The sequence below is a fragment of the Molothrus aeneus genome, chromosome 11 (genome assembly GCF_037042795.1).
Source record: "Molothrus aeneus isolate 106 chromosome 11, BPBGC_Maene_1.0, whole genome shotgun sequence".
Taxonomy (NCBI): Eukaryota; Metazoa; Chordata; class Aves; order Passeriformes; family Icteridae; genus Molothrus; species Molothrus aeneus.
The window spans coordinates 2,890,365-2,915,841 of NC_089656.1; the positions used below are offsets into that span (position 1 = coordinate 2,890,365).

General features: G+C 40.4%; 1 protein-coding gene across 2 annotated transcripts in view; it reads left to right on the forward strand.

The window, feature by feature from the left end:
- PEPD (peptidase D) overlaps positions 1-25,477 on the forward strand; it is a 151,234-nt gene that overhangs the window by 2,723 nt on the left and 123,034 nt on the right. Inside the window, exons 2-6 of one of the 2 annotated variants that reach the window (XM_066557773.1) lie at positions 3,330-3,513; positions 4,724-4,851; positions 20,328-20,391; positions 22,792-22,839; positions 24,404-24,465. In XM_066557773.1, the coding sequence (XP_066413870.1) occupies positions 3,330-3,513; positions 4,724-4,851; positions 20,328-20,391; positions 22,792-22,839; positions 24,404-24,465 (486 nt within the window). The remainder of the gene's footprint in view (positions 1-3,329; positions 3,514-4,723; positions 4,852-20,327; positions 20,392-22,791; positions 22,840-24,403; positions 24,466-25,477) is intronic. The other variant, XM_066557774.1, reaches the window with a different exon arrangement.

Sequence of the window (25,477 nt, forward strand, 5' to 3'; positions counted from 1 at the left end):
AAGAGACCAAGAGCTGTGGAGGAAGCAAACTCCTCTAAGCTGAATATTGTCCCTAAAACCACGCTGGTTTTCTCTGCAGAATTCCAGTTGAGAAAGTCGGTGTGTTTCCTGGCAAGCTCCCTCTGTGTGAGGTGTGAGTGAACCCGGGTGCTCAGCAGCAGCCTGAGAACAGAGCAGGGTTTACACCCAGCCCAGCCGTGCTGCAGGGTGCAGCCTGCCCAGCTCTTGAGATTTCTACTGCAGCCTTAAAGCAGAGGCCAGGGCCGTGCCCTGAGGAAACTGTGCCACTAAAACAACTGCAGAGACCCTGCTCTGCTCTGGGCTAATGCTGGGCCATCATTTTCAGGGAAACTGGGATCTGTTATGTCCAAGGAAGAACACGCTTTCACTTTGAGAAAATGTGCACAAGAACTATCATTTTGCACTAGAATGCAGTTCAGCTTCAGCGTTAAGATCCCAGTAAAGGGCAGACTTCAGTGACTTATTAAAACTACTGCTATGAATTGCTGCCTGATGTCATTATTTCTCCTTAAGTGTCATTTGGATTGTCAAAGGTTTTAAGTGTAATAAAAGCATTAATATTAGACTTAAGGGAGATGAAAATGTGCCTTTGTAGCAGCTTCCTCTGAACTCCAGGGTGTAGGAATAGGCCTGGAGGAGAGAAGTCAGAGTTCTCTTTTTTTTTTTTTTTTTATCACAGAAAAAGATCCCCAATCTTGTGAAGTGAGTAAAATTGCAATGAAGGTGACTTTTTTCCTTCCTTTGAAGCAAAACATGAGACAGGCTGTGCTACAACCTCTGCCTGTTAGTTTTTTGGGTTTTTTTAATCAGCAGATACAAAGATATGAGAGAAACATGTGATATAAGGGTATCTGATGATGTTCTCTCCTCTCTTTTATAAATGCCCCATAAGGTGAGTATGATTTCCAGGCTGGTGCATGTACTTACTCCAAGGGATGATCGTGCTTGGAAACAGCGTTTTCAGCCTCCTGTGCATTGCTGAATTTCTGAGCCACAGCTCTGTACCTGGAAGGCCTTGCCTATTTTTAGTTGGAGGTTCACTATCTGACTAAACTTTCAGTAGCTTTTGCTAGGATTGTATGAACTTGCTTCCTTCTTCCTACAGGCATGGGTACCCCAAAACAAAAGCTTGTGCTGTGTTTCCAGGCTGTGCTGATGTGCTGCAGCCCTTGTGATGATTACCTGCCTTGGTGAGAGGCTGGCAGGTGTGTGTTGGAAGGAGTAAAAATAAACACATCTGGGTTTTCTGCACCATCAGCTGAACTTGTAAGCAGATATTTTGAAAATTGGATTAGCAAGAGCAGTCCTTTACCTTCTAAAATTACTTATGCTGTTACATCAAGTGGTTATAAGCAAGTAAAATAAAGTATTTTATTAGGTCTTTTATGCTGTGGCTGCAGTAGGAAATTACAGGGTTTACATTTCTGAGGTTGATAGTCTTTTAGGAGGTTATGCAGCTATAAATCAAAGGTTACCTTTCAGATTACACTTGAAAGCTATATAATAATTAAGATGTGGAGCTTTGCTTCTCTAAGGTTAAGTACTTTGGTGGTTGGTTCATTTCTTGTCATCTTAACATAGTAACAAGGTAACTGCACCTTTCTGGCATCTCCTGTAAAGCACAGCTGATAGAAAGTGACCATCCAATCAGCCTTGGAGAAGCTGAGATGGGGGAACAAATTGGACTTAAATAATAGGATTTCATAGAAAAATTGTATTGATCATCTCTAATACTGAAGCTCCAAAGCACAGCTTTGCTATTTAAGCATAAAAAACCACCCTCAAAATAAACTGCTTTTAGATTCTTCTCATAGCATCTGGTTAAACTCCTCCCTCTGCTCCATATCCTAGAAAAGCTGTAGTGTTTCTACTGGGAAATCTCCAAAAGGTGCACTTACAGAGCTGAAACAAATGTGAATGAATCAGCCACATATTCTTAAGATACTTTCAACATCTAAAATTCCTTAGTAACAGCGAGCTCTCAGCTTTTAAGCTGTGTCCTTGCAGTTGCAGCTCTGTTGAGCACAATCGTTCAGAAGCTTTCTGGGCTGTCTCAGCACATTTGTGTGGCCTTAGGGACAAGTGGAGGTGCCCAATCCATGCCCCTGTGGCCGCGTGTTTGAGTTCAGTCACTGGCTGAAGCTGCTCCTGTGTGCTCAAGAATAACCATACATACACAGAAAAGAGATTTGCCCGTCCTGTGTATGGGAATGCTCTTGTCTGCTGTCCATCAGCTTTTCTCTCCACTCTCTGTTTCCCACAAGGACTTGCTGAAGTTTGCTAGACTTACTGTAAACTTCTACTTCTGTTTTCAGCGCTGATCAGAAAATCAGGACTGATTTTCTTCCCTCCTGCTTTGCATCTCCTCAGCAGACAGGAGCTGTGGTCACTTTGTTTCCTTGCCCAAAGGGATGTGATGAGGGACCTGCTGTGGGCTGTAGCTGCAGCCAGCCTTGTCTGCTGTTCCCGCCTGTGAAAAACACCAATCACTTGTTTCTAAAATTTTAAAAGTTTAATACTAATAAAATGGTTATAAAAATAGTAATACAATTAGAGTAATAATAATTTGGACAGTTTGAATTAGGACAATATGAGACAATAGAGACAAAACGTTATGGACAGTCTGGGTGCTTTTTCTGGGCAGCACGAGCCTGAAAAAGGACCCACAAAGGACCCACGTTAACAGAGGATTAACCCTTAAAAACAACAGCCTGTTGCATATTCATACACCTCATACATGATGCATAAATTCCATTCAAACACAGGATTTTGTCTGGTCATGGTCAACTTCTTCCTCTGAATCCTACCAGAACCTTTCAGGTGGGAAGAAGTTCATTTCTTCTGATAAGAGGGCAATAAATTCTTTTTCTCTGGAAGATTTCAGTGTCCTATGGCTGCTATCTCACTGCAAGTCCTTTCTTTAAAAAAAGTATCCTACCTATGTAGGTAGGATAGAAACCTACATAGTTTCTATTTTAACATTTTTTATAACCTAAAACTATATTTAACACACTGCTTAAGAGAATTAATACAGCATAACTTCCTAACACAACACATATAATATTCATTTGAATATTTGTGAAAAGCCAATCATAAAATACATGCATTTTTCACATGCCTTTTTCCTTTGCTACTTGTGTGAGCAGTGCTTGGTGTTTGCTTGAGAGCAATGTGTGTACAACAGCTCTTTCCCAGGAGTGATGAGCCTCTTGTTAGTAGAGTTGAATTAAACTAATGAACACTGTGAATGTAAATTGTGCTAACCACTGTCTTTGCCATTAATTGTCAATTGAAAAAATCTCTTCTAGACCCTCCTTTTGGCTGGGGAATGAGACTTTGAAAGTGCCTGTGGCACTCTTTGCCTTGAACAGAAGACGGCTGTGTGAACGCCTGAGACAGAATAAGGATGTCCAGAAGAACTCAATTGTTCTGCTGCAGGGTGGAGAGGAAACCCAGAGATACTGCACTGATACTGGTATTGTGTTTCGCCAGGTAAGAGCTGAATCCAAACTTCAAATTAAGAAACTTTTCCACTGCATGGATTTTTAAATGATTTTCAATTATTTTCTCTATCTCACAGATGTGCATTGTCTTGCTTCATTTAAATAAATTGGCTTCTTTATAACCTTGCTTCTTCAGCTTTGACTTGCTCTCACTTTCAGTGCTTTATTGCAGGCTCATTATCTGGTTTAAAGGCCTAAACCTGTTCAAGGCCTTACTGCTCATCAGTGTTTGAATCTAATCTTGAAGACAGCAGCAGAATATTTCTTCATTTTTTCAGTCTTGTCTGTGACCCAAAAACCAACCTTCTTTGTGTAATAAAACATGTTACAGTGGACCTAAGCTGAATTAATTAATAGAGAAGTATATTTCATGGTTTTGTAAAACAGCAGCCTATATCTTGGAATTTACAACATGTGTCCTCTTAAATTAGACTCTTCCTTAAGCACCCATGTGTTCTTCTGTCACAAATAGGACTTAACATGTTCTGGGGATATTGATGTAAAAGAACTCAAATTAAGTATATCCCATACCTTGCATGGTTTCTGCAGCCCTTTTTTTGTGAATTTAATTGAGCTGTTGTATGTTATGAAGAAACAAACCCAGAAAATTCTAATTTAGATAGCACATATCTTAATACAGTTATTTAGTCTGGTTTTAGAGGATACGCACCTTTCAGGGTACTAGAGCATATGCCTGTCCCTACTGAAATGAAATCCTGTATTGTTAGGTGTTCTGTTGTTTGCTTGCTTGTTCTTGAAATAACTCTTGGCTGAGGGCTGTTCCTAGTGCAGTTTCCTCCTCTTTGGGGAAGGTTGAGGTTTCCCTTCAGCACTCAATGAAGCTGCACTCTGCTTTTGTCTTCTCTTGTGAGGTGGTTGTTTCTCCCTGATCACACATTCCCTAATTCTAGATTGGAAGAATGTATTTTAATGTGTAGTGTATGTTTATTGTGCTGAGTTAACCTCTTTATGGCAGTTTATTAATCTCTGATCCTTTCCAGTTGCCAGCAAAAGGATTTGTATTATTCTAACCTAAAACTAACCAGTCTGAAAAGGTTTAGACATAAACCACTTCTGCTCCAAAAGCAAGAGATCTCTTCCAGATATGTGGAAATAGGAATTAATATGTGCTCTAGTGTATTTTTAGAGCTGGTAGAAGTGAGGTCTTTCTTCTAAGAATATATTTTGTTTTAACCTAGGAATCTTACTTTCACTGGACTTTTGGAGTAACTGAAGCAGGCTGCTTTGGAGCAGTAGATGTTGATACTGGAAGATCTATGCTTTTTGTTCCACAACTCCCTGAAAGCTATGCTGTTTGGATGGGAAAGTAAGACCTATCTCTTAACTGCATTCTGGTGTATCCAGGTACTTTATATAATGTGACTGCCTGTAGAGCTCCAGCGTTGTGTCATGGAATCAGATTCCACCAAATCACACCCTGGGAATGATATATTCATAGAGGGATATGTACAAACAGAGATATAAAACATGATCAGTAGATACTGATCATGTGATTTGAAATGATCCACCACCATTTGGAACACAATTCCCTTGGAATTGGAGCCCAAGCAAGTCAGATAATAAAGCAGGCTTTTTCAAGCTGCTTTGCCAGTTTGCCTTAGCTAATGGAGCTTTCTCAATGGCATGAGGTAGTTTAGCCTCTGATAGGCTTTTTTAAAATGAACTCACAGACAGGAAAATGTGCTTTTAATGCTGTTCTATGAGTATGCCATAAACATCTCTGCATCCACCTTGGTAGTAAATGCTGCACAGTGCCACAGTAGTGGAGGAATTGATTTATTTATGTGTTCATTTATTTTCTCAGTCTTAATTGTATTTATACCCTCTACCAATTTTTGTAAATTTTTGTATCACCTACATTGTCTCAGAACATTGGACTGCTTCTAATGCTGCTTCACTTCTAATTGAAGCTATCACTTATATTTTAATGCTAATTTTGGGAAAAGGAAAACAGTTGTAACTGATCCCACGTGCTGAACTGTGTCAGACCATATGGCAGGGCATGGCTGCTGTCTTCTCAGAGAGTTTATATGAATTTGACTGTCTTAGACCTGTCTGGGGACTGAAATTGTGATGGCATAAACATCTGCCTGCTGCTGTCTGAAAGACTTTAGCTGTGAGCCACACCTGTCTGGGAGGGCAGGTTCTGTGTTCCCCCCACGTGTACTCCCTGAAATCTGTTCCCACTTAGAGACAAAGTTTTTTCCTATCCTTAGCTTCTCTCCTGCTAGTTCAAAAGAGCTGTTTCATACCCACACTGATTGTGCCTAATCTAAAAAAGCTTAAATATTATTGAAATTCCAGCATCTCATTTTGAATTCTCAAACAAAATATTGTGGTGCTTATAACTAATGGCCTTTTTGATTTGTTTGTGCAGCACTTGTTATCTGTCCGTTTACAGAATTAATTAAGTCTAGTTAAAAGTGGTTCATTGTCATTGTTTGTGTCTCCTTGCAGAGTATAACAAATGGTCTTTGTTGCTTTCTAAATTCTTCTCCTTCCCCCTCCTGAATGCTCTGTTTTAATGCCCTCCTCTGTTTGAATCTTGTTTTCTCTTCTGTCAGCCGTGGTCATGTAGTTTTTCTGCTTGTCAGAAGGAGGATGGGTGAATAACTCATTTGTGAGTCAGTAGCAGTTCTGCTTCATAAGTTGGTTGGCAGTGGGTACTGCTCCCAGCTGGGGACTGTGTTCCTTCCCAGAAGATTCAATTTTAACTCAAAATTAGCACTGAAAGAAAAACACGAGTAAACATGCCTTCCATGCACTGCAGTTTATTACTATAGTTTGCCTTGGAAGTGCTTACTTCTGTGCCCATGGAAGGCACTGTCTGCCCACTGGAGAAGCAGTCATTCAACACCAGTGAGGCACAAATCAATGCAATTTTTGTGTGGTGTTTGAGGGGTTGGTATCTTACAGGGGTCTGCAGCTGGTCTCTTACTTCATGGCACAAGGTGGAATTTATTGCTTTGCCTGGTGTTTATTCTGCTTTCTATATAAGACAGATGTGAATTTGGGCAGAAATATATAGATTCTCTTAAAATTAATGCAAAAGGCTCTTTACTGCAATTTTACCACTGCTGTATTACTAAATCTATCATTTGATGTGTTGTGCCTTCACTTCACTGAAGAACACATATTTGAGTTGCTTCTGAAGCATAGTGTGGATAATGTGAAGAAGAGTTAATCATTCAGAAGGGTTAATCTTTTTGCCTTGAAGTAATACAAAAATGGGACTCTTGACTCCATTCACTGCAGTGTCACTGTGGCCACAGGCAGTGCAGTACTGGGGGTGTTTTTTGGAGATCAGCAGGCTGCACCTTTCCAAATGGGACCATGAACACTGTGATTCTCCCAGCCTCACCACTGCACTTGTTTCCATCAGTGCTGCTGTGTGCTGAGTGCCTGGGCACTCTGCAGGACAGATGGACATGGAGAGGGGGATGCAGCACTCTGGGCTGGGGCCAGCCACAGCCCAGCACTGAGCAGTACAGGTGATGAGGGGGATGCTGCTTTGGAGGTGTTCTGGATCTGGTAGGACTTCATGCTGAATGTGTGTGTTCTGAAGATGTGTAAAAATACACATCTACCTTCTACCTTTCAGAAGTCCTTCAAGCCAAAATAACCTCTGCAGTTTTAAAAGGAAGGAGAGATTTAATTTAGCTTGCAGACTATGGACCTTCTCCAAAAAAATTCCAAACCTCCTAAGGTGGCAGTTGCAGAATTGTTGTGAGGGTAATTGTAGAACTGTGGTCCTGTGTTCATGGAAGTGATCACAAAAACACTGCTCTGGTTTTAAATTATGGGTGTGGCCATTTGGCCAGATGTTGGGCCAGCCAATTTCTTGGTTGCTGGCTGGAAAAACCTTTTCAAGTAAGAGAAGCACTTTGCCTGTCTCTTGACCTGTAGCTCTGCCCCTGTCCCTCTGTCATTTGTAAGGCAGAAACACAGGCTCTGAGCTTAGTGGGTGGCTTTTCTGCTCCTGAATATTCTTCTGTTTTTAGCTTTAGAAGTAAGAGTTTTAGAAATGAATATGGTAATATAGGATAGTAAAGGCTTCAGAAGTGTAAATGTTTTGGAAATGTCCCTCTTTCTTGGCACAGTCTTACCTAATCAAGTTTCTAGTGCAACAAAGCTGTAAGCCATCATTTCTGTTCCTAGAAAGCATTGAGTTGGTATGACTGCATGCCTTCACAAAGACTTCAGTTTTGCTAATTAATGCTGCACCTGCCATTTACCTCCTTAATTATAAATGACAGACCTAGTCAGTGTGCTGATTAAAGATATTTTATAAAGTAAAACATACTGTACAGCAGCTGCTTTATGTGGAGAGCATGCCAAAATGACTTAATAGCCTTGCCACATAGGGTGTTTTTAATGGAAGACAAAAAGTATTTAACCCTTTCACACTCTAACTTTAGAAACACATATGAAATGTATTAATGGTTCAGAAAAATAAAATGGTGTTGTGGTGCCCAGTTAATGTGGTGCAATTTCCTGTGTTTTCTCTGAAGCTCTGCTGGATGACTGGTAAGCATTGCAGCTTTAATCTGACTTTAGTCGCACTCACTAAGTTGCAGCTTTAAATTCACTCACTATAAGTAATGTTCTAGGAATTTGATGGAAAGCTATCTGTGTGTTCAAAGTTGAACCTTGGATTAGCACTTGGAGCTGTAATAAAGCACATGAAATGCTTTGCAAATGTTAGTTATTTGTCAGTGATATAACAAGGAAGCTCTTTAAAACATTGTCATAAATTTCAAATAGGTTACAACCAAAATCAACCTTTGGTTTGGGTGATTACACTTGACTGACATCAGCAAAACTGAGTCGTTTTACTGCCTTTTGTAAAACTGCAGAAATATATGGTTGGGGTTTTTTTGTTTGCTTTTTTGTCCCTTTAACAGTTTTGAAAGGATCAGGTACAAGAAGGGAAGGGATCTCATGTTAGAAAGGATCAGATCAGTACAAGAAAGTGGCCTCTCAGTCTGTGTGGGCTTTCACCTTTTTTTTTGTTATAGACTTTTTGGGACTATGAAAATTGAAAGCTAAGAAATTGATTTCTTGATCTCTTCTTTTAAATGGAGATTGGTGAGATTCTGTGGCATTTGTATTTTGAATACTTGTGGGTATTAAACTGTGCACAGCATGGTATGTTTGCCTGCATGGTGGTGATAGAGACTGCATGAATTACCCTTGCTCTGGCAAGCAGAGGGCAAGGTCTGTAGAAGGGAAGCTGACAGGAGGGACAGCTCTTTGGAAAGGGAGTGAAGTGTGAGTGCAGGGTATAGGGAATGAACTCCAGATTACTTTGACTGCTCTTCTTGATGCACATTTTTCAGCAATGAAGAAGTTTTATTAATGTGGAGCATATAGGTCTTCTTCATAGCCTGCTCCAGATCTGTGTTTTTTGGTTTTACCTTCAGAACTGATCTGCCATCTCCTGCTATTTTTTATTATATTGTTTTCTCTAAAATGAAATATGCTTTTCTTTTTCTGTGTCTCTCAGTTTGATCCTTTACTGCAGTTTGTCACTTCCCAGTACCCACTGAATCTTTATTTTGCTGTTTAAAAAAACCTCCGGTTTTAATCACTTTAGATCATCTTATTACTGTTTTGTAGCAATTGGCATTGCAACTTATCTGCCAAGTTTGTTACCATCTGGAAACGTTCTCTGTGGAGCTCAAACAAACTCAGTTCTGCTTCTGTTTCTGAGTAGTGTCAGAGCTAATTTCAATCTTTGCAGTATCCCACTAATCAAGACTTGCAGTCCATTTCTGTTTATTGCTTTAACTTCTGGGAACATGAGTCTAAATTGACACAGCACTTTTCAGTGTGGCACTTGGAGGGTTTCCCAGCCTGGGGAACGCTCATCTTTTTATCTATTTATTTGTTTTTATTTTCTGCTTTAGGCTTTTCCGTTTTGTTATTTTGACTAGCATTGGGTTTCAGGTTACATTGTAGTGTTTCTGTCCAAGCCAATTTGACTTGATTTTGGAGAGTAGCAGTCTTGAGAGAGTTTTTTTGTCAAATATTTTACTGTTATTCATGTAGTACATCTGTTGCTTTGCCCTTGATCCGATCCTTTCAAAACTGCACGATAAAGCTGGTTGCTTTTGATTGACAAGACTTACTTGTGCAATCCCCCAGGGTGCTTCTTTTCCATGATTCCAGTTCTCTCCCTGCGTTGTGATTCCCATTCCTTGTCCCCTATTCATTTATTATTGTATTTCATAGAATCATGGAATGGCCTGGGTTGGAAGGGACTTTAAAGATCATCAAGTTCCAGCCTCCCACCATGGGCAGGGACACCTTCCACTATCCCTGGTTGCTCAGAGCCCCATCCAGCCTGGCCTGGGGCACTGCCAGGGATCCAGAGGGCAGCCCCAGCTTCTCTGAGCACCCTGTGCCAGGAACTCAACACCTTCACAGGGAAAAATGTATTTCTAATATGTAATCTAAACCTGCTCTATTTTAGCTTGAAGCTACTCCCTCCCCCTTGTCCTGTCACTCCAGGCTCTTAAAAATGGACTTTCTTCCTCCTTCTTTTTCACTGAAACTTCACCCTGAAACTTCTCTTTTCCAGGCTGAACAATCCCAGTTCTCCTATCTCTCTGCCCATCCTGGAGCCTCCTCTGGGCTCTCTGAGCAGCTCCAGGTCCCTCCTGTGCTGGCCCAGGCTGGGGCAGCTCTGCAGGTGGGGAATCACTGAGGGGCAGAGGGGCAGAATCCCCTCCCTGCTGCCCACACCAGGCTCAGCCCAGGGCCGGCTTTGGGCCGGCGGCTCTCGGGCAGGGCAGGGCAGGGCCGGCTCTGCCCCGCAGCTCCCCCAGGGCTCTCCCGGGGCTGCTCCTGTTCATTCCCAGCCTGGATTGATCTGAGGCTTGCCCCAACACAGAGGCACCTCTAGCACTTGGTCTTGTTAAGCCTCATGAGATTGCCATGTGCTAGCTGCCTGATCTCTCTGTGGATAAAAATTACTTTTTCGGAATAATCAATGCCTGGATTGCTCGTGCCACTTTCCTGACAATTGTTTTCTCTAAAAGCACTGCTCAAATGCTCAGACTTCTCAAATATTCAGTTTTGTAATTGTCCCAGTATTCTCATTGTCCACAACCTTGCTTGTTCTGGGATGAATGTGTATTGTTTTTATGACTTTTACTTCAGTACTTATTTTTATAAAGCTTTGCTTTCTTACCGCTTTCTTAAACAACTTAAGTTTCTTGTTGAGAAGGCTTGAAACCATAATAGTGATTTGTATCAGTCCATTGACTGGCCATCTCTGCCTTTAAGTGAATGCTCCATTTGGTGGTTTTGTAAGCATTAAAGTACTTCTTTTTCCTCTCCTCTTTTTGATTCGGGCATTTTGAGAAAAAAGCCAGCACTAAGCAAATCTGTTGGGTGGTGCTGCACCAGAGTTTTTAATATCCGGGTGCGGCTTCAAACCACAGACTGAGATAGCACGTCTCATTTCAGTGGTGTGGCTGATAACCCCACCAGGCATTTCTTATTTTATACTTTATGTGCTACCAGGAGTACTGAGTTCAGCGATAGAAACTCCTGATAACATTTTGAAATATCAGAGAAGCCAAGTTTTTCTTTTTCTATCAGGCATGCCATGTGTTTTTTCTACAAGGCCTTGGCTGCTGCTGCTAGGAAGGTGAGCTGCAGCAAAACCAGTGTCCATGGGGGCTTGCCAGCAAGGCTCTGCACCTCCACCCTGCCTTCTGCTGTGCCACTGCCTGGCCTGAGGCAGAGCTCTGCTCCTTGTTGCCCTGCATTAGGGAAGGCACTTCAGTGAGAAGAACCTCAAGTGAAATACCTACAGTGGTTCCTGTGTTCTTGCACTTCTGAAATACCATATTCTTAGCTCTTGATGTTATTTGTTTTCCTTAGGTTTTTTATTCCCTGTGACCTGTCTGTATGCTCAGGAAGGACTCTCTGAAAGAGTGTGGCCTCTCTTGAGAAACAAAAAAAAAGGAAAAACAAACCCAACTGATCTGCTAAAATATGCTAGGGAAGTGTATCATTAATATTAATGCTTCTTAAAAGTTAAATGTGAGTGTAGAGCAGGCAGGATGTGTTTTACTGCTGTGTGCCCCTTGCTGGAGCTCTGGCAGTCGGAGCAGGTGGTCACAGCCCCAGCCCTGGGGGACAGCAGATGCTGCTTTGTCTGGCAGGGGCACTGTGACATCGTGGATACAGCACTGTGTGCAAGGGTAGGTTCTGTCTTTTCTTTGTGCCCCTTGAGGAGTTGTGTCAAGTTCATTTAATTTTGTTGTGGTTTGGCTTTCCTTACAAGTTGTGAAATGGGAATGTTACACATCATCACTTTCCTTCAAAGCTGTTCAGGTCATCTAATGCTGCTGTAAAAATCAGTGCTGCTTTGTCCTGCTCTGTTAGTGATTAATATGGGAGCTGTGAGACATGCTACTGACATTGCAGAGCTTGCTGTGGTGCTTTTATGTGTGGGATATTAAATTCTGCTTGTGTCCCCCTCCTCCCCAGTACTGATGTTTTTCCTAAAGTACAAGCAGAACATCTGCTATAGGCAGATTTGCTGTATAACCTCCTTTGTTAAAAAGTGTGAATTGACACCAGTGTTTGAGTGAAACACTTACTGCATATAGTGACCTAGAAATTACACTTAATACCTTAATCACTATAATTCTCATGCTCTTTTTTTGAGAAGAGAGCTTTCTAATGAGTATATGTCATCAGTTTAATGCTACAAGAAATCTTTCAGGGATTTCAGTGTGTAAACATTTCCTTAGTCACAGTTCTTTCTGTACATGGCCCTTGACTCCAAGGAAGAATTTTGTTTGCAGAGAGGAATAAAGCAAAGGTTACCAATTGCAAGTTTCCTGTGTTTTTGATGGGTAGCTCTTGGTAGTATCTCTTAAATGTCTAATTGAGACACTGCTGCTTAAGGTAGAATTTATAGAAAGCCTAAAGAACTGTTCATCTTTTAGAAAAGCCTGTGGTGGAATAGCTGAGCAGCAGCAGTGAGACTGGGTACTTGAAGCAGATGAAATAGGGGGTCAGTGTTTGGCTTGTGCTAGGACTTACTGTGAGATTCTCCAAGTCCAATGGGCTGTACTGGTGCCCCTAGTTACCCTGATTCTGCATGGTGTGTGTGGCACTGGCAATTCAGTGTCACACACCCAGCACCTTGTGCCAGCTGCATGTTCATGGGCTCTGCTCTTCTGCCCCTCAGACACATGGGCCTTCACTTACAATCCTGCTTGCTTCCCTCGAGCTGTCATCTTAATCTTGATTTCTTCTAAAATCATTCTTTTCTCAGAATCCATCTTACTGCAGACTGTATCAAAGGGAGTCTGAGTTTCCATGTGTGCTGGTAGTTTTGTCTTTCAAGGAGTGTAGCAGTAATCCTGAGAGCTGTGGAAAGGGAGCACCATTAAGGTACTCAGAACATTGTTGGAGGCTGTCTGTGACACCAGCAAGCCCATTAGTGCTGTTTTGTTTTAAATCTAGCTTGATGCTTTTTACTCTTCTTGTTTGAGATAGTGAAATTCCTTTTGGATATAAAGGTGATGGCACTTTTTTGGACAAAATCAGGAACATCTGCTGGTGTCTTTTAAACTGTGCTGTGTTGTTCTTCCTAGCAGTTCTTGACACCCTCTTGTTTGGTTAATGCTTTACCATCTGTTAACTTGATGATATTGTAATGAGAAGGGAGTTTATTGGTGAATCTCTGACAGCATTAAAACATTGCTTTTGCATCCCTTTTCCTCTTTCAGCTCTACATATTCTGATGTATTTCTATTCTTCTGCTTTAAATTTTGCCGAGGTTGTTACTCTGTGTTTGCAGTCTCTCTGAAATTTATACTCTGCTTTGAGCTCATTCTAGCAAGGACTGAGAAATGAGTTGTTGACTGTGTAGAACTTCAAGTGCTGAAGATTATGCTTGTCTAATTTTCTCCTTGTGCATGTGCTTTCCCTCATTTAAGTGAGGAAAAATGTAATGTATTTCATGCTGTGTGTGTGTGTGCTGCAGTGCCTTGTACAGGTGCTATCTGCAGGATAATGTAGGCATTTAATTTGCTCAAGACAAGGTGATTTTGCCATAAAGTGGTGTTTTATATCTGTTACTCTGAATATGAAAGTCAGGGTTGAATGGAAGAAGCAGAAAGCTTTAATGTGAAGTTCACTAGTTTTAGCCTTTCTGTCTCACTGCATCAAGAATCATCCTCTCCTGATTTTATGATACAAGCTTGGACAATTTCTTCTGTATTTTGTAGAACCTATGAGAAGAGTACTGTACCCTGAACATTATTGTGTAGAAGTCTTTGTTATTGGTCTATTCTGTTATTGTTCCAACTGTGTTAATCCTTACTTTTAATTATTGCTTGTGAAAACATCACTTTCTGGTATCTACCAGGAGCTGTGGCTCCTAAAGACAATAAAACTTGTGGATCTGTATTTTAATAGTGGGAGAGTCTTCAGCATGGCATGCTGCTTTCTGTCAGTACTTGCTGTCTTCCTCCCTGACATAGTAGGAGTTCTTCAAAATGGTTGTTGACTGGTTATTTTGAGATTCCTACAGCTCCTTTTCAAAAAATACATTAAATTGTTGAGTTTTGCTGATTGGTTGGAGGTTTTTTGTTTTGTTTTGTCTTGCTAAAGCCAGATACAGTGATTGTAGGCAATTTCCATTATTTGCCCTAATATACATTCAGTGATAGCATGTGTGGTCAGCCAGACAGGATACTGCTTTGTTGTCTGTGCCCTTTGATATTTAATTAATATTTCATTTTGCAGACGAGCAGTTCAATCACATTGGTGCTTATGGTAGGCTGCACCTATTGCTTTATTTTATATGTAACAGTGGAGTAAGGCACCCCTCTTCCAGAATAGCTGCAAAACACAAACAAGGCCAGATGTGAGGACTTAAGGAATTCTCTGACACAATTCAAATCTTAACATCAAAAGTGTGTAATTTGTTTAATATTCACAGTGAACATACTATTTGGAATATTGTTTTCCTACAGGAATATTCTACATTCTAGGCTATGCAGTAAGATAACTAATCCTGAGCTAGGAATTCCAACTGAAATGTTGAAGAAAAGCTAAATTGGGCTACTTCAGGAAAAGCTGAATTTCATTTTAGAGCTGATCTACTCTAAAAGCTAAAAACTGAAAATCTGTCCTAGAAGCATTGAAACATAGAAATACCAAACAACCTTTAGGAATAAATGTTAAACATATTGAAATTTGGATGAATGTTTAGATGCAAATGAAAGCACATACATAAAAATGTATATCAGTAATTAGGCTGCAAATATATTAGCAAGTGGCTTAGAAGTGTTTCTTTCAGGAATAGCTATCAGCTATTATAAATTCTGTTCACAGCTTTTCTTTGGCATTTGTGATTTAGATCCATCTCATTTTACCTCTCTTCTGAATATGGTTCTGAAAACTAGAACACTTTTTATCATGTTGATATTACAAGGGTATTGCTCCAGAGTCTTTTAGCATACAAAGAAATGTTGCTTAATGGAATTCTTACAGTAATGTCAAATTTGTACAGATCTCTTAAGATTTGTGTTATGAATTCTTGTGCAATGTAATGAACAAGAGGTTTAAAATGTTTTTAGACAATGAGACCAAGTTTTTATTCAGTTTAAAGTGGAAACACAGCGTGGTTGATAAACTGCTGCAAATAAATTGTGATTTGAATTTGTGATTGTCCAAATATGTAAAAGCTGTAAAGTAAATTTTTGGTGTATTTATAGATCTCCAGAACTGTCACAGCTGTTTCTCTTAACTGATGGATAAACAGAGGAGTCAGTTTCCAGTTCCAATTTCGGGATCACATCAAAGTGGAGCCAGTCCTAATAATGTGGTCTGGCAAAATCTGAATTGGTGTGATTTGGTTGTGATTTGATGAAGTATCTTGGTTTTTAAACATGCTATCATGTACTGTGTGAATTTAATTAAACCAAATGGAAAAGTTTAGAATAAACTGGGTTTTTTTTTTCACCAAGATGAATAACTGACTGGGATCTGTGATTACTCATTTTTAATACTATGCTCCCTTACACTTTTGCTGGTGGTTTTTGTGTTTGATAAATGTGTGTTAGAGAAATGAAGTAGAGTTATTGTGAGGTATTAATTTACTCTCTGATTTAATGTTTCACACTGGATTTTTACAGTGAAAGTTTTGCTGCTGCTCCCCCACCTCTTTTTTTCTCATTGTTTGAGTAGCATTTTGCTTAAAATAAAATTGTCACTTGTTATCATTGAGGAATGAATCTCCAATATTTGGTGTTTAAATAAAACCCTAGCTGTTAAAATAAGGCAGTGCATAAGAATTCAAATCTTCTGAAAATACAGGTTCACATCTTTAGGCCATCTTCAGCATTTCCCAGTCCTCCTGAGAGTAAGGAACCAAGTAGGTGATCCAGGTGGGGCAGGAAAACATGGCAGAGAGAGGAGTTTCATGGGAAGCATCAGCAGAAGGTAAACAGCTGAATATTTAACTCAAAATAACTTAAGCTTTTTCACCAGAAATTGGAATGAATTGTAAGTGATGAACTAGAGAAGTCTCTTCTTTAAGGGGTTTTTGTGGCTGAAGATGAGAAAAACTGGGGTCATATTAATGTAAATCAGTATCAGTGCAGGACTCTTACATTTTCTTTCTGATGGCCATGAACTCTGAGATGCCACATTTTTGCTTAGATGCTTGGCCATGTGTACATGGGCATCTCCCAAGAGTTTGGAGTTGCTTATTTCCACTGTAAGAGAACATGGTAACTCCTGTTATTCTGGAAGTTAACTACTGACAATTCTATTAACACTGGTATTTGCTTGGCTGGAGTTATAAAACTATAGGGAAAGGATCCTGAGCCTTTTTAGGGCTGACATGCATTATTCTCTGTGGGTTTTTGCCAAGTTGTGTTGTCAGGGAATCTCAACAATTTTGCACACCCCAAGCCCCTTCCTGATGCCTATAAAAATTAGGTCATTGCTTCTGTTCACATCTGTTTACACAAGGGTTGGGCTTTATTTTTTATAGGTAAATAGGCATGATTCAATAATATCTAGGATCATATCTTCTGCTTGGGCAATCCTTCTAATTAATTTATGGCTTGCTGTGGGGTTTTTTGCACATAGTCTCTGCAGTGATTAATCAGAATTCTAAAACTGGCAGCCCATAGCAGCATTACAAATGACAAAGCCAAACCTAAAAGTTGTAACCAGTTAACTTACTCTAGCTTCTTGAGAGTCATTTGTGGAGAGAAGTACCCCTCATCCCTGGGAAGGATCAGATGTACTTGAAATGATGATAACTGAATGAAACTTCTGATTTTCATTATGCCAAGTGAGCATTTCATGGAAGATAGCCTGTGGCAATGGTGATCAGTGCTAGCTTTAGCCTGTTTTGCATGCAGATTGGATAAAAATGGGTACTGAGCCCTGTATCTGCTCAGGAACTCTGCACCAGTACTTTTTACAGTAACAACCATGTTGTGCATAATTATCTTTTATTGAGCCCCACTAAACTGGGGAAAAAATGGGAGAGTAAATAGAATATGGAAAAGTACCATTGAGGATGACAGAATGACCTGGGTTGGATAGGACCTTAAAGGCCATCGAGGTCCAGCCTCCCACCATGGGCAGGGGCACCTTCCACTGTCCCAGGGTGCTTAGAGCCCCATCCAGCCTGGCCTGGGACACTGCCAGGGATCCAGGACAGCCACAGCTGCTCTGGGCACCCTGGGCCAGGGCCTGCCCACCCTCACAGAGGGGAATTTCTTCCCAGTATCCCATAACCCTCCTTCTGTCAGTTTGAACCCATTTCTCCTTATCCTGGCAAGCCAGGCCTTGTAAATAGTCTCTCTCCACCTTTCCTGTCAGCTCCTTCAGGTACTGGAAGGTCACAGTGAGGTCACCCTGAGGCTTCCTTCTCCAGGTGAGCAATGCCAGCTGTGCCAGCCTTTCCTCCAGCAGAGCTGCTCCATCCCTCTGCTCCTCCTGGAGCCTCCTCTGGGCTCTCTGAGCAGCTCCAGGTCCTCCCCAGGGCTGGAGGCAGCTCTGCAGATGGGCTCTCACCTGAGGGGCAGAGGGCCAGAACTGCCTCCCTTGGCCTGCTTTGCTTCTCCTTCTCCCTGACCTCTGGTTGCTTTCTATACTGCTGTTCTATATGTGACAGCATAGAATTGTTTGGCTCTAATACAGACTTCATGTTCACTTTTTCCTTGCACCTCTGTGGTTCTGCAACAGAGTTGGTCTTAGAAATCTTCCCAGTGGGAGAGGCAGCTTCATCACTGGAGCATTGTGGCTCCTGTGGGATGGGTTTGTGGGAAGTGTATATGAATTTATTTTTCCATCTAGTTGGAGGTGCTAAATGACTGTATAAAAAAGGGGAGGCAGAGCTGTGAGTGCTTCAGAGAGGAGCTGAGAAGTCTGAGAAGTCTCAACTTTGTGCTAAGTCCTGCTGACTTTAGAGTGAGCTGGCAAGAGGAAGATGAGCAGGGAGGCGCACATCTAGGAATCAGGGCAGCTTGTCATTAGGTGTGATGAAGGCAAAAGGATCTCAAAGGTGACCTAGTTTAGCAACTGAGGGAGAGGATGGAGGATTGTGGGAAGCTGCTGTTCTCTTTCTCTTAGAGAAAAATTCAGCCTTGAAAGAACGATGAACTACGTTTGTTCCTCAGAAGAGTCACAGTGTAGATGAAAAGAGATATTGGAGGGATTAAAGCTGGAAAGGATTAATATTAACCAGAACTGAAGAATTGGATTAGTAGCTGTGTGCTGTAGGCTACACAATTATAGGAGCCAACTAGCAACAACAAGAACAAAAAAGTGGAGAAAGAGCTTGTGAAAGGAAAGAAATTTTCTTATTGGAGTGATGGAAAATGAGATCTATTCGTACTTTAACTGCTTTAAATGAAGTCAATAAAATCCAGCACACTTGTGGGTATATTTCTATGAAACATTTACTTAACAATAAACAGTTCTTTGATTTAAACAATGCTGCTAATTATTAAAAGGTGCTTTGGATGTATTGCTCTAAAGAGCATATGTTACCATAAATTACCAGTGGCCATACGTGAGCTGGTTTTACAGTTGGGATTCTTCTGATACCAGATGAATTGGTTAAAACTGTAAAAGAGAACCAAACCAATTGGTTAAAACTGTAAAAGAGTACCAAACCAAAAGGTGCTAAATCTGTTCATCATGGTTCTGGATTGTTGAAATACTTCAGGGTGTGAGGAATGAAGGAAGAATAAGGAGATGCCTGTAGGAGAAACAGACTATGCAAAAGTTGGAGGTAAGGCTACTATAAGAGGATATAGTGGGGTTTTTCTAATTTTCTGTGAGATAAGCCAGGGAGAAAAGATAAATGATAATTGCTTTGGAATCTCTGTCACTGATATGAAGACTCTACACAAGGAGTATTGCAAAAGGGAACATAAGATAGTTTTGTGTTACTTTTGAGTAGTACTTTCACAGATAATAAATTTTTAAAAATCTGTGATTTTCTGCTTGAGAACACCATAAATGGTTTCATGTTGTTCATGTCACAACCCAGTACTGTTTGGAGCATGAAGAAATGTAAATGATAAAGAAGCAGACAAGATAAAAAATGGACATAAGGCAGTGCTGCAGCCTCCTGGTGCTGCCAGCAGCTCTGGCAGGTGCCTGTGGTGTGCAGCAGCTCCTCAAGTGCTGTTTGCCCCACCACTTCTGATGGTTCTCCCTGCAAGGGTCAGAAATGCCCTTTGGCCTCCAGCCTCATTTATTCTCTGCCCAGATGGTTTTGTGCTCTTGTTGTGTAATGTTTACATGGCTGAAGCTTTGGTCCTGCCCACACCTCTTGCTCTCCCACTGTCTCTCAGGAAGCAAAATGCACAGGATCCTCCAAGCTCCAGCACCAGCCATGGGTTTTATCCTCCCATTTTCTTCACCCTGAAAGTAAAGAAATGTTTTTATTTTTGTGGAAGGGTATCAGCTGGGTGATTTTATTATCTTGAGATCACATTTTCAGGATTATAGAGGTTGTATTTATTTCAGTGTTGGGGACATGGAGATTTTAATCAGAGATTAAAGTCTCCTGAAGAACTGGCTGCTACCATACAGTGAAGGAATGAGCAAATGTACAGCCATTGGTACAAAAGCCAGCAGGAGAGCCCGGCAGGGACTGACTGCAAGCAGATCCTTCATGTTCTTCTTGCCTTTAGACAAATGTCTCTGGCTGGATATCAGGAGAAGAGAGTAGAAGAGATTGAATTTTGAGTATGGACCTGTAAAGTTGCCCATTCTGCTGGGTTAGAGGAGTGGATCTCTGGTGTCCTGAGGAATAGAGGCAGCAGAGCCCATGTCCTAATAGCCCTCAGCCTGCTAGATGGTTACCAGGGTGAAAAATGAATGTTTTATTCACTCTGTGAATGTAACACAGGGCAGGCTGGTCTTTTGTTATTTCCACATCCTTCCAAAGTTTGGTGAGTTATAAAGTTACATGTAAGTGGCATGGCAAAAGTCCCTAACAAAACTGTCTTGCATAGGATGGGAAAAAACACTTTTGTTCTGAGGAGACTGTGCTATCAGCATGGACTAGATTAAAGCACACTGAATTTTGTAGCTGTGCAACTTTCTGTGTAATCTCCTGTTTGGAGAAATAAAGATAAGATTAGTAAAACATCCCTCGTATCTGATGCTATTGTTGTGATAGTAGAGAATATTATTTCTTTCTCTGTGGCCTTATTAAATGTAAGAGCAAAGCTAAACCCAAATATTTCTTTTTATTGTTTTCCAAAGGATTCATCCCCCTGAATTTTTCAAGAACAAATATGCTGTGGATGAAGCCTACTATGTGACTGAGGTGAGTTGTCTGTGGCTCTGAATATTTTTTTCCTGTGAATACAAAATCAATGAGTGGCAATGACTTTGCTTAATTTTAGTCCCCTTCTCCTGACTTGTTGGAATCTTCTCTCCCTTCCCTGTTACAGGAAAATGTCCTTTCATCTTGCAAAGCACTTGTAAATTTTTTTAAAGACTGCTCTTTTGATCTGAACATAGTTCTTAATCCAAAGGCAGTCTCATAAACATGTTTTGTGCATGATGAGACCTGTCAGTGTTTGGCTTTATCCAACTAAAACATGTTGCTAAATACATTTTTTGGAATGCCTTGGAGATTTGTGGAGATAGCTGTCAAGGAGATTCCATGTCCTAGCTTGGACTGGGGAGCCTACATTTATTTTATGCCTCTAAAAAGCTGTTGGGAAAGGTGTGGTGTTTGTGAGGTCCCCAAGATGAGGTGAGAGATGAGAAACTGACTCCATGTTCTCAAAGGCTGATTTTTTATTTTATTTTATTATATTAAAAGAATGCTATACTAAACTATACTAAAGAAAGAGAAGGATACAGACAGAAGGCTTGACAAGAATGAATAATAAAAACCCTCAGAGTGACTGACTGACTCCTCAGAGTGCAACCCAGCTGATGGTGATTGGTCATTAAGTAAAACCAATTCACATGGAACCAATCAAACATGCACCTCTTGGTAAATGATCTCCAGCCACATTCCAAAGCAGCAAAACAGGGAGAAGCAAATGAGATAATGCTGTTTTTTCTCTGAGGCTTCTCGGCTTCCCAGGAGATGAAATCCTGGCAAAGGCTGCGTGCCTTACTCTTATTTTCTACAGAATCATCCTATGACTTGAATAAGCAAATATATTCACATTTCTGGGTGCAGGTGTGCCTTGCTTAGTTAGGTTTCTGATTGAATTTCTGAGCAGATGTTTGGACACTCGTGCACCTGGCCAGCAGTTGTTTCTGTGCTAGGAAGGCTCAGCAGGTGAGGACAGTATTCCTGCCAAGCTCTGTGTGTGACTTTCATGGAGAGCAGCTTGAAGAAGACTCCTCTGATTCTTCTGTTCCCATAGAACAGTAATTCTGGCTCTCTAGACCACAAGTTTTGTTCTCATCAGCTGTGAGGAGATTTCATTTAATTTTCCTAATGAGTCCAACAACAAAGTAGGGTTTGATCTGTGTGTCAGGAGCTGGGAGTGGAGGGAGCTGTGGAGAGGTGGATTTTTGCCATATGTGAGTTGGAGTCTTGTTGTGTCCAGGTGCTCCAGTGCTCATCTGTCAGATGGTGAAAATTGCAAGTGGAAAATAAATGTTTTATTTTTTAAAATCACATTTTTAAAAATCACATTCACCTTAGTTGGTTTGGGTCACTTTCTGTCAAAAAATGTCTTCATTGCAGTTCTATTCTCTGCTTTTTTCCTGCTTAAAAACTTCATTGATGGGAAAAGGAGCGTTTTATGTGGACCAGTAAATAAATTTAAAAATTAAGGCTGCTTTTGGCCTGGACTGCATGTATTGGAGTGGGAAGCTGTTGAAGCTTGCATTATAACTGTTCAGCTCTCAGTGGTTCCTTCAGCTTTTGGCTTTTTTGCCAAGGAATTTGTTTTCCACCATCAGAACACCAAGGGCCTTTTTTATATAATAACTTTACATCAATAAATGGCCAACATGTGTGTGTTATCCTGATATTTCATGGAATTAAGAAACAAAAAAAAATAAAGGGTGGAATTGATATTTTTGAGCTTCACTGCCATATTCTTTCTTTTATTAATATTAGCAGTGTGATATTAAGGTGTTTTAAAGTGGATAGAATATTGCTCCATGCAGCTCTGTCATCTGTTCATTGCCTCAAGTGTAATTCAGCACCCACCCTTCCCGTCTGCAGCTGCTCTGAAAGCCCAGCACTCTACAAGCCCAGTGATTTTGTTCTCAGTTTGTGAATGTTTGAGGGAGACTGAAGGAGCCTAATAAAAGGATTGGTCAGTAAAAGTGAGCCAGTGAAAATAACAGTAAATATTCTTTGCTAAGCATTTAGCACATTGTACCATAATAATATCAGTGCAAATGTTGTATGTGCAGGATAGAGCACCTTGGTGTTCCTTATTTCTGTGTGACATTACAGCTTGGCTCCTATGTTATGCTTTCCTAATGATGACAATAGACATCATTATAGTTGGTGTTTATGTCTTTAAAGGAGACAATGAACTTGATCACTGTCAATATTTTGTATTCTGCTGTCTCTTGTTGCATATCTCAGGTAATACTACAATATCTGAAAGGTATCAGAGGAACATTTTTGTCTTTGCAGCTCATTTACTTTATATACAGTGAATATTGATGAAATTGGTATCAATGTGGTTATGTGGAAGAAAAAAAAGACAAATAATAGTAATCTAAACCCTCTTTTTAGCTTTCCAGTGTATTGGCTTTGAAGAAACCTGCTGTACTTCTCACTTTGGTAAGTCATATTGGAAAATACTACATTTCTTCAAACAGGATACCAGTTTACAATCTAGTTTTCTGGCCCCTCCATGGTTTCAAGATTTGTAGCCTCTGGCCTTATCCCATCTGCATTCTGTCTGCCAAAAGCTGTTTTGGTTTTCTGGTGAAACACCACAAGCCTATCGACCATGAGGGCCTCCACCCTCCCCACTCTGACTCCAAACCCCCTTTTCCTTTCATGCTGTTCTGGTCATGTCATGAGCAGCTTTGGGCCTTTCTGTGGGAATTCCACAAAGGTTCAGGGAATACTTTTTTTTTGCATAGAGTGGTTTAATAAGAACAGCTTCTGTTCTGGGAGGAGTGAGGCAATATCAAATGCTTGCTAAGTATTTTGAATGGTGCTTGCTTATTTCTTGGGAACAAGCATGAATGAATGGAGGTGAAGGCTGCAAGTTTCTCCTTCCCATCACCTCCCAGCTGCTCCCCTGCTTTACAGGTGTTTTGTAAACTCCTACTGTCTGTTTTATTGTCTCTAATATTTATAAAAATTATTTGCTGACTCTGAGCTTTCCCTTACAGCAGATGCAGTGGCAGCTCCTGGATTTCTTGTTTTCCCATGATAGAGACCAGGCAGAAACCATAACAAAAAAATCCCTCCTTAGGAAGGTACATGGCCCTAAAGAACAGTTAAGAACAGAGGCCCTAAATAGTTTTCAGTCTTTCTTTCACTTATATTTGTACACTCTTAAAAGATAACCCTATGGCTTAATTTCATGTTCTTTAAGAGACATGAGAGAAATGGAATGTTTGACTGTCTTATGCTTCTTATTGTGCATTTCTTCACATGGAGTTGTTGAATAGTTATCACTCTGGGAGCATCCTGTTGTAATCAGGAATTTTCACATCGTTTTTGGCTGAGGGGAGGGTGCTGTGGTGCTTTCACATTCCTCCCACTGCCATGAAGAAGCATTCAGAGAAGGGAAGAGCTGTTCTCTGTCTGCTGCTGAATGGAACCCTGGTCCTCTCCTCCTGTGGTCTGGTTCCAGAGCTGCTGCTCTGCAGGGCTCCCCAGGCACATGTCAGAAGTGTTCATCTGCTGTCTAGCAGCCAAAATACTCTTGCTTATGCTGCTTGCTTGAATGGAAAGCTGGAGGGGAGCAGCAAGCAAATTGAAATAGTGACAAAGCAAATTTAAATTGCCAAGGCAGGGCATAATCATTTATTTTAATATTAAATTACTTTAGAAAAGCTTTGCTACTTTTCATTCTTGTGCCCTGTATAATTATATTATAGGTCTCACACCTCCCTCTCAAGATGCAAGGGCATTAGAAATCCAAGCTTGTCTTTTTCCTATGCAGCACATCCTGAGTTCTGTGCTGGTCTCCTATGGAACTGATTATTTCTTATATTGGACTGTGTTTGAACAAACAGTCAGGGGGTTTTTATTTATAGTGATTCAGGTAAACTTATGTGCAAGATTTCCCAAATACTTACTGCAATCAGGTTCTCCCCATGATTTCAATTTTAAAGACATGTGTTTGGCTCAGAATCACAGTCCTTTTTAATCTCTTTCCTCCCAGCGTGGTGTTAATACTGACAGTGGAAATGTCTCCAAAGAAGCTTCCTTTGAGGGGATCAGCCAGTAAGTGACACAGCTTTTTTGTACATTAATTGTTACGTGGTTATGTTGAATTCGTTTTACATTACAAATTAAATTATGTTTTTTCTTGATGAAAGGATGTTGAATGGCAGATCAGATGCCAAACATTTTATTTCCAAAGAAGTTTTGATACATGTTTTTGAAGACTTGAAATACAGTCAGGTTTTTTTTTGAAATCTCTCTTTCATCTAAGTTAATCCAAGTTTTCTTTTTGTCTGTATTTATACTGTAGCTATTTAAAACCAAATAGACCCATCCTCATACATCCATTTTCACTTTTGTGATTGGAATATTTGATTTTCAGATTGAAGAAAAATTAATCTTTAAGAGTAGCCTTTTTCTCTTACTGAGTTCCTTGCACATTATTAATCGAGATATGATGGATTCTGGTAATGCACAGTCTTCTGAAAAGTTGTTACATTACAGGTGTAAAATAAATTCACAAATCAGAAGAAAAAGGAATAATCATTTCTCTGTCTAGATGTGAGCTTTTAGTGTTCTTAGCTGTCTTTTTATGAAGTTTGGCTACTGGTGAGGTAAAAACGTCTTCCTGCATGCAGTATTTTGAAAGGGCAGTAAATAGAAATACATCACAGCCTGCTCTGGGATGTGAGGATGATGGCCTCAATTTTTAATGAAACACAACTGTCTGTTCTGTTCTGATATTTTTTAAAGATAATTTTCTGGTTTTAGCTCAAGTGTATGGCAAAAAGAAACAGACTGCCCTCATTAAAAGGCCTGTTATAATTAGCAGTTGTGCTGAGATGTTGATCATTGACTCCCAGACACCTCACTATATTTATTTCCATCCTCCTGTGTCAGCAGCATGTTAATTCTACAGTGAGGATGGTAGGGCACAGAATTGGCTGCAAGTCTGGGCACTCATTTGTGTAATTTGAGCATATTTCTGCTGGGATTGTTTCTTTGTGTCGAGTGATCTGAAATCTGGAATCTGATTTCATAATTACTTAGCTCTCCCCTCTGTATCCTAAAG